At 47.6% G+C, this 16,538-nt stretch overlaps 5 protein-coding genes across 5 annotated transcripts; 2 read left to right on the forward strand and 3 right to left on the reverse strand.

Moving 5' to 3' along the window:
- Positions 1-90: 90 nt before the first annotated feature.
- IL334_007921 (uncharacterized protein) lies at positions 91-4,070 on the forward strand (the record flags this gene model as incomplete). The annotated part of the gene is made up of 5 exons (XM_062939610.1): positions 91-270; positions 324-1,860; positions 1,973-3,171; positions 3,234-3,551; positions 3,621-4,070. The coding sequence occupies 5 exons, from the start codon at positions 91-93 to the stop codon at positions 4,068-4,070; spliced, it is 3,684 nt and encodes a 1,227-aa protein (XP_062795661.1).
- A 272-nt stretch (positions 4,071-4,342) lies between these two features.
- IL334_007922 (uncharacterized protein) lies at positions 4,343-5,617 on the reverse strand (the record flags this gene model as incomplete). The annotated part of the gene is made up of 8 exons (XM_062939611.1): positions 4,343-4,514; positions 4,580-4,748; positions 4,805-4,867; positions 4,949-5,044; positions 5,120-5,245; positions 5,334-5,413; positions 5,461-5,497; positions 5,563-5,617. 8 exons carry the CDS (start codon positions 5,615-5,617, stop codon positions 4,343-4,345), a joined length of 798 nt encoding a protein of 265 aa, XP_062795662.1.
- A 372-nt stretch (positions 5,618-5,989) lies between these two features.
- Positions 5,990-12,124, forward strand: IL334_007923 (uncharacterized protein; the record flags this gene model as incomplete). The annotated part of the gene is made up of 23 exons (XM_062939612.1): positions 5,990-6,184; positions 6,264-6,395; positions 6,456-6,566; positions 6,623-7,240; positions 7,294-7,357; positions 7,405-7,555; positions 7,600-7,742; positions 7,799-7,948; positions 8,003-8,754; positions 8,810-9,401; positions 9,450-9,885; positions 9,941-10,080; positions 10,137-10,325; positions 10,387-10,550; positions 10,596-10,669; positions 10,723-10,812; positions 10,871-10,973; positions 11,033-11,193; positions 11,254-11,327; positions 11,382-11,611; positions 11,665-11,683; positions 11,739-12,043; positions 12,092-12,124. The coding sequence occupies 23 exons, from the start codon at positions 5,990-5,992 to the stop codon at positions 12,122-12,124; spliced, it is 4,926 nt and encodes a 1,641-aa protein (XP_062795663.1).
- A 156-nt stretch (positions 12,125-12,280) lies between these two features.
- IL334_007924 (uncharacterized protein) lies at positions 12,281-14,017 on the reverse strand (the record flags this gene model as incomplete). The annotated part of the gene is made up of 1 exon (XM_062939613.1): positions 12,281-14,017. One exon carries the CDS (start codon positions 14,015-14,017, stop codon positions 12,281-12,283), a length of 1,737 nt encoding a protein of 578 aa, XP_062795664.1.
- A 489-nt stretch (positions 14,018-14,506) lies between these two features.
- Positions 14,507-16,537, reverse strand: IL334_007925 (uncharacterized protein; the record flags this gene model as incomplete). The annotated part of the gene is made up of 2 exons (XM_062939614.1): positions 14,507-15,936; positions 15,991-16,537. The coding sequence occupies 2 exons, from the start codon at positions 16,535-16,537 to the stop codon at positions 14,507-14,509; spliced, it is 1,977 nt and encodes a 658-aa protein (XP_062795665.1).
- Between the last annotated feature and the right edge of the window lies 1 nt (position 16,538).

The following is a 16,538-nucleotide window of genomic DNA, read 5'->3' on the forward strand; positions in this document are numbered from 1 at the left end:
TCTCTCTCTTTCTCTTAACAGCTCGCTTTTACATCACCAGATCTCATTGACATAGTCCGAACATACATAGACGAGGATCAGTCGTTGAGGATGAATAAGAGAGGTCCTACGGGACTACCTACCAAACCATATATGCCTGGGTCAGGTCCAGGTCCTGCTCCTCCTCTTCCCAATGGTCCTCCTCCTGCTCACGCTCAACAGTTCCAACAACAGGGCGGCCAAGTGGTAGATCAAGCTGCTCATGCAGCTGCATGGGCGGCATACTATCAGGTAAGACTTTTGGCGTTTTCTGAAAAAGATAAGCTGACACGACTGTTTGCTAGGCTCAAGGTGTAAATCCTGCGGCTACCTATTCAGCAGGACCTCAACCTGCTCCCATGGCCAATGCTCCTGTTGCAACGGCATCCAACCCATATGCCAACTATGGGTATGGTGCGGGTGCTACTCATTCCAACACTTATCAAACTGCAGCGCAACAAGCAGTAGCGGGACCTAGTCAACCTTCCTATCGACCACCACCAAATATCCAACCTTACGCAGCCGCTACCGCTCAACCTCCATTAGGATACGGGCAACCACAACAACCTGCACAATACGGCCAACAACAACAATTGTACAGCCCAAATCCTCCAGTAGGAGTAGCGGGGTTTCAAACTCCACACCCTCAAGCTCCTGTTCAAGGTCAAGGCAGACCACCGTATCAACAACAAGCAGGATATGGGTGGGGTGCTCAACAATCTTCTGCCGGACCTGGACAAGGATATAGACCACCTCCGACTGGACCAATCGCCCAGCAACCACCTCAAGTAGGCGTATATAATCAACAAGCAACTCCATATTATCCGCAACAGCAACAGCAACAGCAACAGCAACCACAGCAACAGCAACCTTTTGTAGGTGGTAATCAGCCTTATCGACCTCCCGCAACGCCTCAACCTCATTCCCCTTATCGACCACCCGGGATCAACCAACATCGACCACCACGACCACCCATGTCAACGCCTCCAGGTGGATTCCCTCCAGCTAAAAGACCAAGATTTGATGGACCGGGTGGAATTGGTGGAGCAGGTGGCGTAGGTGGTAATGTTAGACCACCTAGTGGTCCTATGCAGAATTCAATAAATAGACCTCCTTCAGCTCCCGCAGCTTTCAACGCTGGTGTAAACGGTGGTCAACCTGGGTTCAATGCTTCTCGTGGTGGTTTAAACGGTGGTGTAGGCAGAGGTGGTGCTCCGATCCCAGCTTCTAGACCTCCGATTCATCTAGGCGGAGGTGGCCCTCCTCCCTTTGGAATCGGTTTACCTAGAGGTGGAGCTGCTCTAAGAGGTGGTCTAGCTGCCAGAGGCGCAAGAGGTGGTGGAGGTATAGGTATAGCGGGAGCACCTAGAGGTCCAAGCGGAATGATGAGAAGGGATAACAGAAGTTCGTTACCACCCAAGAAGGAATTGCCTAGGAAAGAAAAGAGGAAAGAAGAGTTGAAGACTACAATGACAGACTTTAGAATCATAGGTATCGAGTTCAAAGGATTGGATTGGAGTTGGGGCAAGATAGGAGCAGATGATGAAGAGGTGAAAGATGAAACCGAAGCAGACGAGGAGAAAGTCTTGGAGGAAGTTAAAGAAGATGATCAAACCGTGACCAAAGAAGAAGTTGTCGTCGAAGACAAAATCAAGGATGAGTCTGTCGACACAGCTACTCTATCGGCAGAAGAGATCGTCGTGTCGGAGAATCCCCTGGAAGTGAAAGCTGAACTAGACCCAGTCCTTGAGACCAATGGTGATGCCGTCGTTCTGGTGACAGGCTTAGAAGGGGTAGAAGAGAAGAGGGGTGAAAAGAGAAAAGCTAAATCTCCTGATTCTGGTGTGTTTGATCTTCCTTCTTCATCTGCTCCCCTTGTTAAGCTGAGTTCAAGGTCTGACTGTGATTGTTTTCTCTTTCTTGTTGTATCGTTCGGCTATCTGCGATCGGGTAGAAGAAGAGACATCATCCAAGAAACGAAATTCTTCATATCTTCTTACCCACAACAAACGTAATCAACCGTCTACTGAGAGCTCTACTACGTACGAATCGAATCAAAATCGATTCAGGATATATTTCGATTCTCCTCCTGAACTGGACCGGATACCCAAAGCTGCCAGGAGGAAGAGAGGAAGGGAATCAAGTAGCGTTGCTCCTAGTAGAGCTGGTGATGCTGAAGTGGAAGTGGAAGTGGAAGCGGAAGCAGAAGCAGAAGCAGAAGCGGAAGCGGAAGTGGTGGAAGTTGAAGGAGAACAAGCCAAGACTGAATCTGGAGTTATTAATGAGACGGACATTCCAGCTGAGCTCGCCGAGGTCCCTGACATCACCGTTGAGAATGGTCTCTCTTCTCAGGAAGGTCAATCCGCCCCGAACGAGGTCGAACCCTCCATAAATGGAGAGATACCTACCCAAGAACCAGTTCTTGAGGTCCTAGCAGCTGAGACAACCGACAACAATCTTCCAGATGAGCTTGTGGTCGTCGAACCTGCTACAGAGGTCACCATCGAGACTACTGAGATTGAAATTCCTGAAACCACCACTTCTGAGCTTGTAGAAGAGGTTGGAGACGTTTCTATGTTTACTGATGCAGGTGCAATTGCTGCTGCGGAGTCCGAACCTGCCGAGATCTCGGCAGTAGAGATGGTTACTGCTGTCGACTCGGTCAACGTCGAAGAAAGTGAACAGTTGCCTGAAAACGTGATCACCACGATCGAAACCGTAGAGACCGAAGCTGGCCAACCCGAAGTACTCGGCATCAACGTTGACGGCGAAACACCCGATACACTTACCAGTACCAAGGAGGGAATTGCCGAGGTGGTCGTTCCTTTGGGCGACTCTACAGAACCGAAAGCTACAACAGAAAACACCCGAAATAGAAGACACAATTCAGTCAGTTCAGTAGACTCCAAAGATTATCAATCGACGCTAGCTGGTGACCTCCCTACTGCGTCAAGTGTAACGACAAAAATCGCGCCATCTACCAACCGATTATCGATATTGTACGAGAAGAGCTCGAGAAGAATATGTCTCGATGCAGACGTAGTTGAGAAAGTCAGGATATGGAGGCAGGAAGGTAGAATCGAAGTCGAATTGAAGGTGCTAAAAGGTGAAAAAGGAGAAGGGGAAGGATTGGAGATACCGAGAGGAATTTTGGTGAGTATACATGATCACTGTCGTCTGGGATGATCTGTGTTGACGTATTGTAATGTCAATAGGTTGAAAGCTACGATCCAACTGATCAGAGATTCATAACCCTTACACAATCAACTCTATCTTCCTTCTTCCCTGAAAATGACTCCCCTACCGCAGAGGGACGATCAATTCCCCCTTTGCACGCCTTTTACAACTCGTCGTCAAATGCTGAAACACCCAGCTTAACGTTGACTGTTCACCTGAACAAGAAGAATCCATTATCAGAACCCAAATGGTGTAGAAACAATTCCGCTGATAATTGGTTATACGAACAATTCGGTAAGAAGTTCGATAGTCAAAACGGTTGGAAAGGCAAACTGGAAGTAATGGATCCTGATCCGGTACGTCATGATCTCCACACTCGAGGATTCGCAAATGGCTAATGAGCTGATTTTGTGGGTGGCGTATAGGCCCCAACGTTGAAATCGATATTGGAGTCGTGGTCCAGTTCATCTCCATTGGGTACATCAATATCCAGACAAAACTTCATCAGGTCATTATTATCATCACCATTTGATACATTGGAAATCTTGTTGAGATTAACCAGAGGCGATCGAAACCCTATATATTCGAGTAATCCATCTTCTTTCTCTTCTTTAGCATCTTCAGTAAAACCTGATTCACCATATACGAATCATCAAACACACGTATCATTAGCTGTTTTAGCAATGTATAGGTTAACGACTAATCTAGCTGAAAAGATCGGTGAAGGTGAAAAAGAGAAATTGGATGAAAACATAGGCGACATCATAAGAAGCCTACCTAGTAACTTGATTGGAAGAAGTTTGGATGGTTTATGGAAAGAATGGAACGCAGCCAACGGCGCTGCCGCTGCTAAAGAAGCTAAAGAAGGGAAGTGATTGAGTTTACCTTGGCATTTGACACTCAATGTGAAGAAGGGGAGTTTTTTCGCAGATTGACGACGTGAACCCGTTGTTGTTCTCTCGTCGAATGATTATCATACCGTTATCGGAAGACGTAGTCCATGGATTGTCGTGTAGTTGAAACGTCTTTACATCTGCAATTTAATGCTACTATGCATAACTCTATACTTGCATACGGCAAACTCAATGTGTGTGATTACCAGAAGAATGAGAATGCATTGTCTCTCCTTATTAGATCTGCTCAGTGCTCAGCTCACATTGTTCCTCCTTTTAACTTCACCCACTACTTCCGCTAACGAAGCTATTACGTTCACTCCACTCAAATCCTCTCCCGATGCTCTGGCAGCCCCATCTGACCATTCTCCATGGCGTCTTATTAGCCGTCCTTCGAGGCTAGCCTGCGTCGAACCGCGGAAATCACTACTCTCTGAGTATCAGCTGTGAACAATTTGCAACGTCACGGTAAGAGGTGAAGCAGGGCATACGCTTTCAATTCATCGCCGATCATTATTACTCCTTCTCCTACATCCTCCTCACATGCTTTACATGCCGCATGAAAGATTCTGGAAGAAGGTTTAGCAGATTCCACATCCCATGATAGAGTCGGCGGGTGCGATAAAAGAGGTAAGATTTCAAGGGATGATAACGTTTTCACTGCATGATCAAGATTAGCCTATAAGTATACAATGAATGGTCAAGAAAAAGCGCACAAATCCTTGGATCCGCATTTGATGTTATGGAAGTTTTGACCCCCATCTGGCGAAGTTCTTGTACTAGAAACAGGTCAGATTTGTGCTCATCCGAATTCTTAAAGATGATACGCTCTACGTATACTTTGTAAACAGGATACTCACAACAGCTGGTCGTCTCTGGGAAATTCCTATAGCCTTCATCACTTTCAAACCTACTCATCAAGGCAGGACCTATGACTCCTATGTTCTCGTCGAGATCTGATCACGTAACATAGTCCTCTATCAGCATTCCTTTTGCGACAATAGATTTCAAAGTGCTCTGCACGGACCGACCCTTTTTCTCAGCTCCAGCCTCAAGTAACGTCTGATATATAATCTTTGTCCACCATTCCTCGGGTGTTAATGCAGGAGTAGCATGTTTGCCGTATAGTGGCCATTTGGAGTCGATAGCCTTGAAGGCTAGCGTAGGGAGTGATTCATCGCCATCAGCTTGCTTTTCACACTGATACCAGTGTCCCGATTGCTGAACAGGACTAAGTAGACGTACCAGGTCTGAAAGCTTGTCTCACACTCAGCGGCGTTATACTATGAGGTGAAACTCCACCTTTCATGGCTTCATCGTAGTATCTTTTTCAAGTCAGAGCCTGCTTCAATCTAAAAGATATATGGCTTACTGCTCGTGAATCGGTAACTTGGGCGTACATAAGGTGTCTTGTAAAGAACAAGGTCGGTAAGTCGGAGTGTCCTGCATACGAATGAAATACGGTCGGACATACCAAATACGTCGAATAGAATTAATCTCACTGGTGATTTGGATGAGCTCGAAGACATTTTTATCGATCCTGTTGTGTTCAAGAGCCTCGAGGATCTCTTCAGTGACAGCATAGTCTTCCTTGCTGGACTACATATATCAACATCAAGATACTCGTCGTAGTCTTGTATGGCTCTTCATCATCATCATCCGCCGACAAGATGCTAGTGTATCAAGTGATGACATCATCGTATTTCTCACCGTATAATTCTCCGATGGGATTGTTTTGTTTTGTTGTGATATTTTGGATTTTACTCTCTCGACTCGTTTCACCGCTGGATATATATGCACTACTATCTGATTTATCACTCTGCGGGGTCATCACTGGATCGATCCAAGAGACTCGACACCTATACTCTACATATCCACGAGCAAGACGAACCCAATGACTCATGCCTGAGGCTAACAAAGCCCTTCAGGAAGAAGAGCTCGAGAGCCTTCGAGCTATTTATCCAGATGAATGGCATGATGTCCCACCGAAGAAGACAGCATGGGGCACGGAGCTAGATGCAGGATGGTGGGAGGTGACTATCAAGAGTATCGAAGATGAGAGAGTTAGTGTGATTCTGAGAGGCAAAATGACACATGTGAGTGACATGATAGCGTCAAAGTTCTATATCTCCTTCCATATCAGAACAGACCTAACATACAGACATGTCAATACAGGCATATCCACAACAAATCCCACCACTGTCACTACGACAGCCTGAATACCTCAATGTAACGCATGTGCAGAGATTACATAGCATTGTACAGGAAAAAGCAAAATCAAAAGTAGGGGAAGCTATGATTTTCGAGGTACGTTAGCTGAGCCTGATATCTAAGGGGATGTTACAGCTAATTGCAACGGAACCACAGCTTATCGATACGGTACGAGACTTCATCACAGATAATCATGCTCTTCTGCCTAGTCCTGGAGATGTGAATCTCATGGAGGAGAAAGCTAGAAGAGAAGAGGCCCAACGAGCAGTAAGAAACCCCCAGCCAAGTATGCGTATGAGTTTCTCGCTGACCACTGGGTACAGGCTGAAGAAGCATCCCGTGCGACAGAAGAAGAGAACAAGTTACGGGAAGAAGCAAAGACCAATCGATATCTACACGATCAAATACAACTCAAAACAATCCAAAAGAAAGAAACGGTTGATCAAGTTAAACAACAACAAGAGGAACGTAAACGTCAAGAATCACTTGCTACGCTTGATGTGGGCGACCTCGAAAGTCGACATCTGGAACTAGACGAAGCGATCTCTATTGATGGATACGAAGGCTCATGGAGACGATGGGCACTATTTGGTGGGAAACGGGATGTTCTTTGGACAACGTATCTTGCTGAACCTGAACGTGACGATGAGACAACGACGTTTGTTAAAGCGGCTTCACCTTGTGTCAACATTCAGATTGTGGACTTCGCTGCGACCTATTATTCAACCCCATTGGGGATAAAGAGAATAGATGCAACTACAGTAGAAGCGCTTCGAGTGAAGGAAATCAGATCTGAACATGTAGTCAGAGTTTACGCGGTAAAACGGTGTAAAAGCCCGAAGGGATGGGAGAGATTGATACTGGTAACGGAGGGGCTCAGTGAGGGTGGCAGGTTGCGAAGCTGGATACCAAGAGAAGGTTTTGGTGAGGAGCTAGCGAAAGTGAGTTGAGATTGTCATGGTTGGCGTTGGTCTGATCATCGTACTTGGTGTAGGAATACATAACCCAGATTCTCCTTGGCCTGAGTTATATACACTCTAGGAATACCACTCAGCGACGTGAGTTTCAAGGTTGATACCATGTGCCAAATGTTGATGACAAATAGAGATCGACCTGGATTTCTCTCTCATATCAACCTGCTCGAACGGTGACAGGTTCATCAAGCTTTCTGGTACTGGATATGCCAGGCGTATCGTTGATATGCACCGGTCGAACAACTTTCTGAGAAACAGAGTGGAAGTCATACCGGAAGAATGGTTAGTTTGCAATTGCATTTGCATCAGCTGAAATGATCCTACAGGATATCACCCGATGAGCGAGATTCTCCGCACTCATATTCTAAACAGAGAGACCTTTGGCATGCTGGATTGTTATTACTCCAGCTTATCTATGGGCCAGAGACTTTAAGGCATTATCATAATTTCACTTTACTTTTGCAACACGGTAAGTAAGATAATGAATCGCTCGTCCTTTTCACGGCATTGCTAATATTTGCACAGCCCCGGGCTTATCTGAAACCATGACTGAGGTCTTGACGGGGCTCCTGAACCAAAATCCGAAGAAAAGGCTTACAGCAGATGATGCGTTGGGCAGGCTGAGAGCGGTTGATGACGACATTACTAGGAGAGGTTTCAAGCGAACACATAGTGGTAAGTCATTTATCGTATCTGCGGTAGACAATTGTCCAGCTAATGGTGGATCAGGACACGTTCCTCATAATTCCCTAACGGGTTTACCCAACGATCCAACGCAGAGCTTCTTAGGTGTGTCACCAGTGAACAGAGGCTTGATGGGGTTCCTCCCCAATACACCTCAGCCTCTTACTCCAAGACTGTCAAGGTACCGAACTGATTTCGAAGAGGTCGAGTTCCTCGGGAAAGGTGGTTTTGGTGAAGTTGTGAAAGCGAGGAACAAGCTTGACGGTCGATCGTACGCTATCAAGAAAGTCAAGCTGCGGCCGGAAGACAACGAAGCTAAAGTATATCGAGAGGTCAACAATCTTTCTAGGGTCAATCATCAACACATTGTCCGGTACTATTCATGTTGGTTGGAAGATGCCAATCCACCTCAACTGACCCCAGCTGTCGACGATTCTACACCGGGTCCGCCGAGCACCTCCACAGAAGAAGACATCTTCGCTTTGGACTTTGATGATGCGTCCTTCTCTAGACGTGACCAGTCGAGAAGCGCTTCTTTCCCGCGGATCCGATTTGCAAATGAAGATGAAGACGAGGATGACGAAGACGATGAGACTGACAGCGATGACGAAGGTGATGAGAGCGACAGTGACGCATCTACGGCCGCGGATCCGTCAGAGCTGAAGGAAAGAGGGCGGTCGATAGGTATACCCATGCAAAGGAATCAGTCGAGACCGTCCGCCTCCTTGACCGATGCGACAACGGACGATGGTATGGTTCAAAGAATATTGTATATTCAGATGGAGTTCGTCGAGAAAGTGAGCACAACGATTGATCGCATTGCCCATTTATTCACGCTGATGACAGACATAGCAAACGCTCCGTGAAGCAATTACTGCTGGACTTGCCGACGACGAAGTGTGGAGGCTACTCAGACAGGTCTTATCGGCCTTGGCACATATGGCTTCGCTGGGAATCGTGCATCGAGACCTGAAACCGTCAAATATCTTGCTCGATGGAGACGGGAACGTGAAGATTGCGGATTTCGGTCTATCTACCACCGAGATGACAGCTATTGAAGTAGCCTCTGGGCCTGCATTACTGGCAGACGAGGTTGACCGAACGTCAAACATCGGAACCAGTCTATATATCGCACCGGAAGTCGCCATATCTCGTTCCTACAATGAGAAAGCAGATATGTACTCTTTGGGTATCATATTCTTCGAAATGTGTTACCCATTTAAGACCACTATGGAAAGGGTCCACATCCTCAACGCTGCCAGGCAGCCTTCCATCACCTTTCCTCCTGGATGGCCAGCATCGCATAAACCGAATGAAAGGGAAATCGTGTCAAGGCTTCTTACTCATGACCCTGCTGTCAGGTTCAGTGCGACAGAACTGCTGAGAAGTCCTCTGTTGCCTTCTCCGGAAAGAAAGAAGGAGGATTGGGATGCAGCTATTATTGGTATGTTCAGCAATTTAGAGCGTATACATTACTGACGTATCCTGTCAGAACTAACCGATCCAAAATCATCCCAGTATCAACCCCTTCTTAATGCTCTATTCGATAAGACGTCACACTCTATCGCAAATATCGATCATCGATTAGTGGATTACACGTATGACAACTATTCGGATGATCAATTGCAAGTGTGGCTATCCGTTGTCATTCAACGATTGGTTGATCTCTTTCAAAGACATGGAGCTGTGGAAAGCTACTTGCCCTTGTTGATGCCGGAGACCACTTTGCTGAACGCGTTCCCTGGACTTGACCCAGTGAGACTGTTAGAGAGGTCGGGACAAGTGGTACAGCTTCCGTCATCCGATCTACTGGCTATGGCTCGGTCAGCGACCAGACGTCAAATAGAAAGGATAAAGCGGTATCACGTGGGGAGAAGGTATTCTAACGATCAAGTTGGTGGCCAGCCATTAGTCTCTGGGAAACTGAGGTAAGTGACTTATTACATGAGGATTTCATTCATGCTGATTACGCCAATCTGGTAGTCTTGATATCCTGTCTCCCCTTAGGTCAAGTGCTGCTGAAGCAGAACTACTAGAAGTGGTGGATAAGGTGATATCAGAGTTCAGGGGCATGAGGGGATCTTCTTCGGTCGAATATGATTTCCATATAAGTCATGAAACAGGCAAGTGGCGTGTTTTCTGCGCCTCGGTGAGCTGCACCACTGATACTATAAATCAGTCCTCGAAACCATACTCAGTCTTGTACCTGATCGATCCGACAAACCCCGACGCAAAGTGCTCGAAGAGTTCAAGAAGCTAGGTTCATGTCATGCAGTCTCAAATACCACACATTCTAGGTCCTTGTTAGGTAGTATACCTGGATTGACTAAAGTCTCGATGGACGAGCTAGAACTGTGTTGCATTGCGGGTGAGTGCAGATGCAAGAGCCACGGTTGTCAAGGTTATCGCTGATACATGCTTGGTAATAGACGATTTCGATCTTGTGCGACATAAACTTGATTCTCTTTTCCCCTTATCCAAACGTAAATTAGCATCGGCTTTCGAAGAGATGTCTTCTGTAATCAAACTTGCTAGATCGTTTGGTGTGTCGAGGAGGATCGTGTTTAGACCGACAATGGCGAAGCATTCTGAAGTAAGTCACTTGAAGCTAAAGTAGATCCTGCTGACCTTATGGCAGTTCTTCCGTGGAGGGTTCATGTTTGAATGCGTTCGGAGAGGGAAACAAAAAGAGGTCATCGCGTATGGCGGAAGGTATGTCCTCTGGCATTATATTGCCCGCAGAAGGCTCGTTGACACCTTCGCAGATATGACTCGTTATTAGAACATTTCAAACAGCCTGCGATGCACTCTCAGTCAAGGCGTGTATTTGGAGTGGGAATGACCATCGCAGTGGAGTGAGTTTCTTTTCGAAACTCGGCGGAAAAAGGCTGATTCAAATCATGCTATCCCTAGCCAATTAGCTCGGATAGTATCTAAATACGAGTCATCTCTATCCCGCCGATTGATGGAAAAGCCAAATGAAGACGAAAGGTCTTTTGGATATTGGAGTCCAGCTGTAAGCATCTCAGTTGCACCCACTTGTCAATCGCGCCATGGCTGATATCCAAAGCGCAGCGATGTGATGTATATGTCGCGGCTTTCCCTCACGTCGACTTGTCAGTCCGGCTCAACGTTATTGGGGAGTTATGGCGAGCAGGGATTAGAGCAGATTTACAGTACGATGATGATAGAAGTGTTGAAGATGTAGCGTTGGAATGTCAGGAACAAAACATCTTGTGGGTGACTTTGTTTATACACTCTGCGATTCGTGTAATGCTGACGTTGATCTCTCAAAGGTATTTGGTCATCCCTAAGGCGAGTAAAACTGTTGTCAAAGTACGGAGCATTTTGCGGAAATCGGAAGAGGAAGGTAAGTTGAAACTGTATAAAGGTGCTTCCGTGCGACCGCTCAATGTAGCGATAGTATCCCGAAACGACCTGTGTAATCACCTTCGCATAGCGATCTCTGATCAGCGAAGGATCGATGCGTCTTATGCTTCAGCTGAAGGATCTATACCCTCCGCTCAAGCTGCTTCGATGTCTGTCGACCCTAAGCAGGCAGAAGTGGACATCAAGCTTCTTCTCCCGCCTGAGCCCGTGACGTCGAAGGGATCGAAAGGTAGACCTATTCGGAAGTTTCGACACGGCACTAAGGCGAGTCGTTTGACAGGTGACGATTAGACAATAGCTGACCTTTCGTCTCGTAGTCCGTATATTACGAGAAAGGTAAGCCAGACCAGCAGTGCCTCTTGCATTAAACAACTGACGGAAACTTGTGTAGCATCTGACTTTGCCAGTCAAACGAATTCCACCCTGCCCATATTAGGGGTTGATCTGCCTCTTCCGATGTTATGTCAGATGACCTTGGATATATCTTGGATATTGGACGACGAAGCTTGGCGAGGTCTGCTTACTAAAGAAGGGGTTTCAACAGGGGACAGAAGGTATGCGGAGACCGTGAGAGATGCGATCAAAGAACGTAAATCTGGTGGAACCGCGAATGGTACCATAGGATCGGGCGCTGGGAACGGCGCAGAAAAGGCAAATATAGGATGGTGCTGGTTGTTTAGTGTAAGAGAAGCTAAAGTGAGTGTCATCTGATATTAGGTTTTTAAGCTGATCATTGGAACGTAGGGCTTTCTGTTACAAATTGGAAATGGCAAATAGAGTTATCACAGCGAAATTTACGGCTGTCAAGACATGTATTCAACCTGTAATACCACATGGATCAATATGCACTTCAACCTACAGTGTCGTACTGGTATGGCGGGCCTCATCGTATTGTTTTCCCCTCACATGACATCCGTACGGATATGGTATCGACTATAATTCCTGACCATTATCCATGAGGACTGTTTGGAGTTTATCGAAACCCCCCATCTTGGCGATAAGATCTGCAAACAGTTGTTTTCCTTTCTGCGGATCATCTACCATCTTTTTTGCGATATTTGATCTCTCATCAGATTCATTGATGCCAATCAATGTCATCGGCATCATCAAGGAGCCGACTTCATTTACCGACGGTGACGACCTGACCAATTTGCCGACGGCCACTGCGTGCTGTACCGTCATTTGCTGGAAAGATATCTCAGACAAAGCTTTGATGGATTCTTGAATTGTGGTGACCATGAGACTAGGCGTTTCGGACAGGAACCAATTCTGATCCATTGCGCCGTCAAAATTAAGCGTCCGTAAGGAGACCACTGGTGTGCCAGACTGGGTCAAGACTACATTATCTCCTTGACATTCGAGTAAGAGGCCGTATTCCCACGTGCAGTTGAAATCGATATGGTTGGACTGTGTGTAATTTCTGCCACCAGTCGCAAATTTCTGTGGTTTGTAAGAAGCGTCGATCTTTACGGTGGCGGCCGCTGACACGTGAAGTTGATGGTCGCCAGCGGAGTACTGTACCTGATGATCCACCTGAGAGACAACAGACAGTCCTTCGTACCAGTCCCGGGGTTTTCGAGTGACGACAGAAGATTGGTCAAATTTGCCTGTACCAGGACGACTCCACGGTTCCATCTTCACATCCCATGCGGCGGTTTGAGCAAACATGTTCGCCATGATGATCGGCCCTCGAATCGCTTGGATAGCCTTCCACGCAAGTCGACCAACGACACTGACAGCGACTGTTTTAATCATGTTGCCAGCCCAGAGAAGCCAGAAAGCGTCTTCAAAAATGGACGAACCGATTATACGATCAACCGTTTGAGGGTTGATGGGCAAGCCAGTCGAACCTTCACCGAACTTGCTGAGAGATCGTTCCTTGTGGCTAAATTCACTAGCCAGTATGACATGTCCCAGTGGCCCTTGGCTGCTTTTGTCTGCCTCTGTTGGCCTGCTCGTGGTACTGGCCACCTCATAGTGCGCTATAGTTCTACAAAATTCCATCGGTTCCAACACCGGTACTTGAGGCTGGGTGATGCTGGTGGAGAAAGATGGGTGGCTGAGATACATGAAACTGTCGGTACCGTTGCGTGATCGGTGAGTGAGATAGTCGTGAACAAGGGCCGAAACGTCCTCCGAGGCGGATATCTGAGGAGCACCGGGAGTGTGACTGTTGTCGATATCAGGGATAAATATGCCTCCCAACATCCCCAATCGCAATCGAAACATTGTGTCACGCTCGGCTAGACGAAGAGGATCGGTGAAAGTCACTGGCATTGACTGTTTATCGGTCTTTGCAATTTCCGGGAATACGCGATATGCGAGACACCAGTTTTCAAAGGGAAGAGTCTGGTAGGTCGGGACTGGTTGAGCCGGACAGTGTTGGAATGATCCCAGTTGGAAGCTAGGCAAGCTGACATACAGATACAGGGCGTTTTGAGCAGTGCTGAAACGAAGGTGCGGGGTCATGATGAAACCGTCCAATTTGCTCAGCAGCTGTTTGACACGCTTGACTTGAAGAGGGTTGGAGTCGGTTGGCGAAGGGATGACGAGGACTTCGGTGTTGCTCAATACTACTTTGGTTGGGGGCCAGATCGAGCTGAGCAACCCGTTAATCGATTCCACATCTACCGTTTGCACCTGCTGAAAAGGAGTCGGTCGGAATTCCATTGCAGGTAGGGCTAGTTTGGAGCTGAATTTGAAGTTGACGTAGCGTTCCGATACAGTAGAGACCGTGCAGGAGATAATGACTTATGATTGAATGAAATTATACTCATGGCAAGCATCTCGGAGGTCAAAACAGACTTATGGTAACGATAAGAGAACGGCCGGACAATGAGGACTGGCTCGTCCGCTGATGTCTGAGCCTGTCCTTCCCGTCAACAGAGGGATGCTATCGAAACTTAAGCTTTTGTGTAAAGTCGATCAGTAAGTGCCTTAAGCCACCGGTGCCTTCCTAAGAAGCCGTTGTGCCTGCTCACCTCGCTACCGTATTACGGCTTGGCGTGACATTGATCAAGTGCAAATAGGTAACTTCTGCTTTCACGGCACATGTGACTGCTCAATATCATCCCGTCACATCGTTGGCATATACGTATGGTTTTACAGCATCAACTTAAAGCCCAATTGATCGTTGCCTTGCCGCTTGGTACGTATGTTCTAGTCAAAAAGAGACCATGCAAGAGCGTATGGCTGACTGACCGCGATAGCAAAGTCCCAATCTGCGGCGATGTGCATGCGAATGTGCTGGTTCGCTTTGAGATCATGCAGAATAACTTGCTGCACGTTATTCTCCGGCCTCTGGTTAGCGGTGCCAAAACCACTACCAAGAAGAATCGGGGACTGGGGCACGGTATCATCAAAAACGGTGAGACCCAGTGGATTTTGAATCAAAGCTCCAGGTGGGTCCGTCCATACGAGGGTGACCTTCAGATTTTTCCTACCGCTGGCATTTGGCAGGGTGATGTCCCATGACTTTCCTTCTTGGAGTCCCTGCTGTTCATCGGCAACGTCGTCCTCATAAGTCTTCCCTGGTATCTTGATGGCATGATCGAGATCTACTCGACCCCATCCAATTAGTCCATCCGGCTGGACTGTTGCGTTGCTGCCATCCGTATGTGTCTCACCGTGTGATAAAGCGCCGTTTATGAGACATGCTTTGATGGCGGCGGCACTGGGCTCACCTTGTCCATTCGCCAGCAGCATCTCGCGGATCACGGCACAGCATCCTGTGACAAGCGGGGTCGCTTGACTGGTTCCGGAGAGGAAGAAGTAGAGAGGGTCGGTGCTGTCACCAAAATCTGTGTGCGTTTTCTTGAGAAAGTCATCGTGGCGACTTGCTGTTGACAAGATGGCAACTCCTGGAGCTGCCACATCCGGCTTCACGCGCTGCTCGTAAGTTGGACCTTTGCTGGAGAAGGCTGCCGCTGTCGTCAAATCGCTGACCACAACGCTGGCGGGGTCGTATTTGAACTTGGCGGGGTCAATTGGTCTTGACGAAAAGGTAGCCCCGACGGTTATCCCATTTTTGGCAGCAGCAGCACCACTGATGTGAGGACCGTTCGCACTTCTCCCTGCGTTGCCGGCCGCGACACACACCACCATCTCTGGGTGAGCCCATACAAAGGTATCTAAGGTGTCGGCGTATGTATTCTGTAAGTATGGTACCTGATAACCCATAGCGTCCCAGTTCTGACCCCACGAGTTGTTCGAGATCCTAACGGAGTCATTCTCATAAGATGGCTTCAGGATCTTCTCGTAATCGTTGGGAGGTCCAAACGAACCCTTTGCATCGATCATTGATTGAATTACCAGAGTAGATCCAGGGGCCGAACCGCAGATTGTGTTTCCCATTGTGTCAGACTGACCTAAACCAGCGACAGAACCTGCGACATGCGTACCATGGCCGTTGGCATCGAATGGAGTATGAGTACCGCTGCCTACGACCCCCAGAGCGGCGATGCGATTCGCAAATGCTGGATGAATGTCGGACTTGATTCCCTTATCAAACCCAGTATCGTTGATCAGGATTATCTGACCCTTGCCGGAGAAAAGCTTATCAGTGTGAGTGAACGTTGTTGCGTGGATATCTGCAAGGCGAGGGATTAGTCACAAATATGTCAACAAACAGATCTATCACTCGCCTAAGGTCGCTACATTGTTACCTATGGATTGTGGTATTTGTGGCCCCACAGTCCTAACACCGTCGATCCTCTTGAGAACCTCCATAGCCTGCTTCGACGCCTTGACAGACACCACATTAGCCGATACTTCCAGCGATTCTAGGTCGACGCCGTCAGTCGCTCGGACCTTAGCCACGATGCTTTCTGTGTCGTTGACCCCACGGTGCAAGATGAGATTCAAAGGCTCTTTAGTATCCTCTGCTAGAGAGTTGATAGTATTCGCCACCATGGGGGAGGTCTTGAAGACGTTGTGATAGCAGTTGGCGACATTCACAAAAGGGAGGGCTCTGATGCCATCCAGTGAGCTGCCCTCGTATTTGCACAAGTACAATTTGGGTTCCACGAGCTCAAGGATTTGGACATTATGATCTTCTGCTAGCCCAGCTTTCTGTTCACGCGAGAGCGGGGCTGTGGACTGAATATAGATAAAGTCGGTGTTGACAGCATCCGTAGATCGCTTTTCCCCGTTAGGATCGATAGAGACGGAGTTGATACTGATTGCAGACATG

The sequence above is a fragment of the Kwoniella shivajii genome, chromosome 11 (genome assembly GCF_035658355.1).
Source record: "Kwoniella shivajii chromosome 11, complete sequence".
Classification (NCBI taxonomy): Eukaryota; Fungi; Basidiomycota; class Tremellomycetes; order Tremellales; family Cryptococcaceae; genus Kwoniella; species Kwoniella shivajii.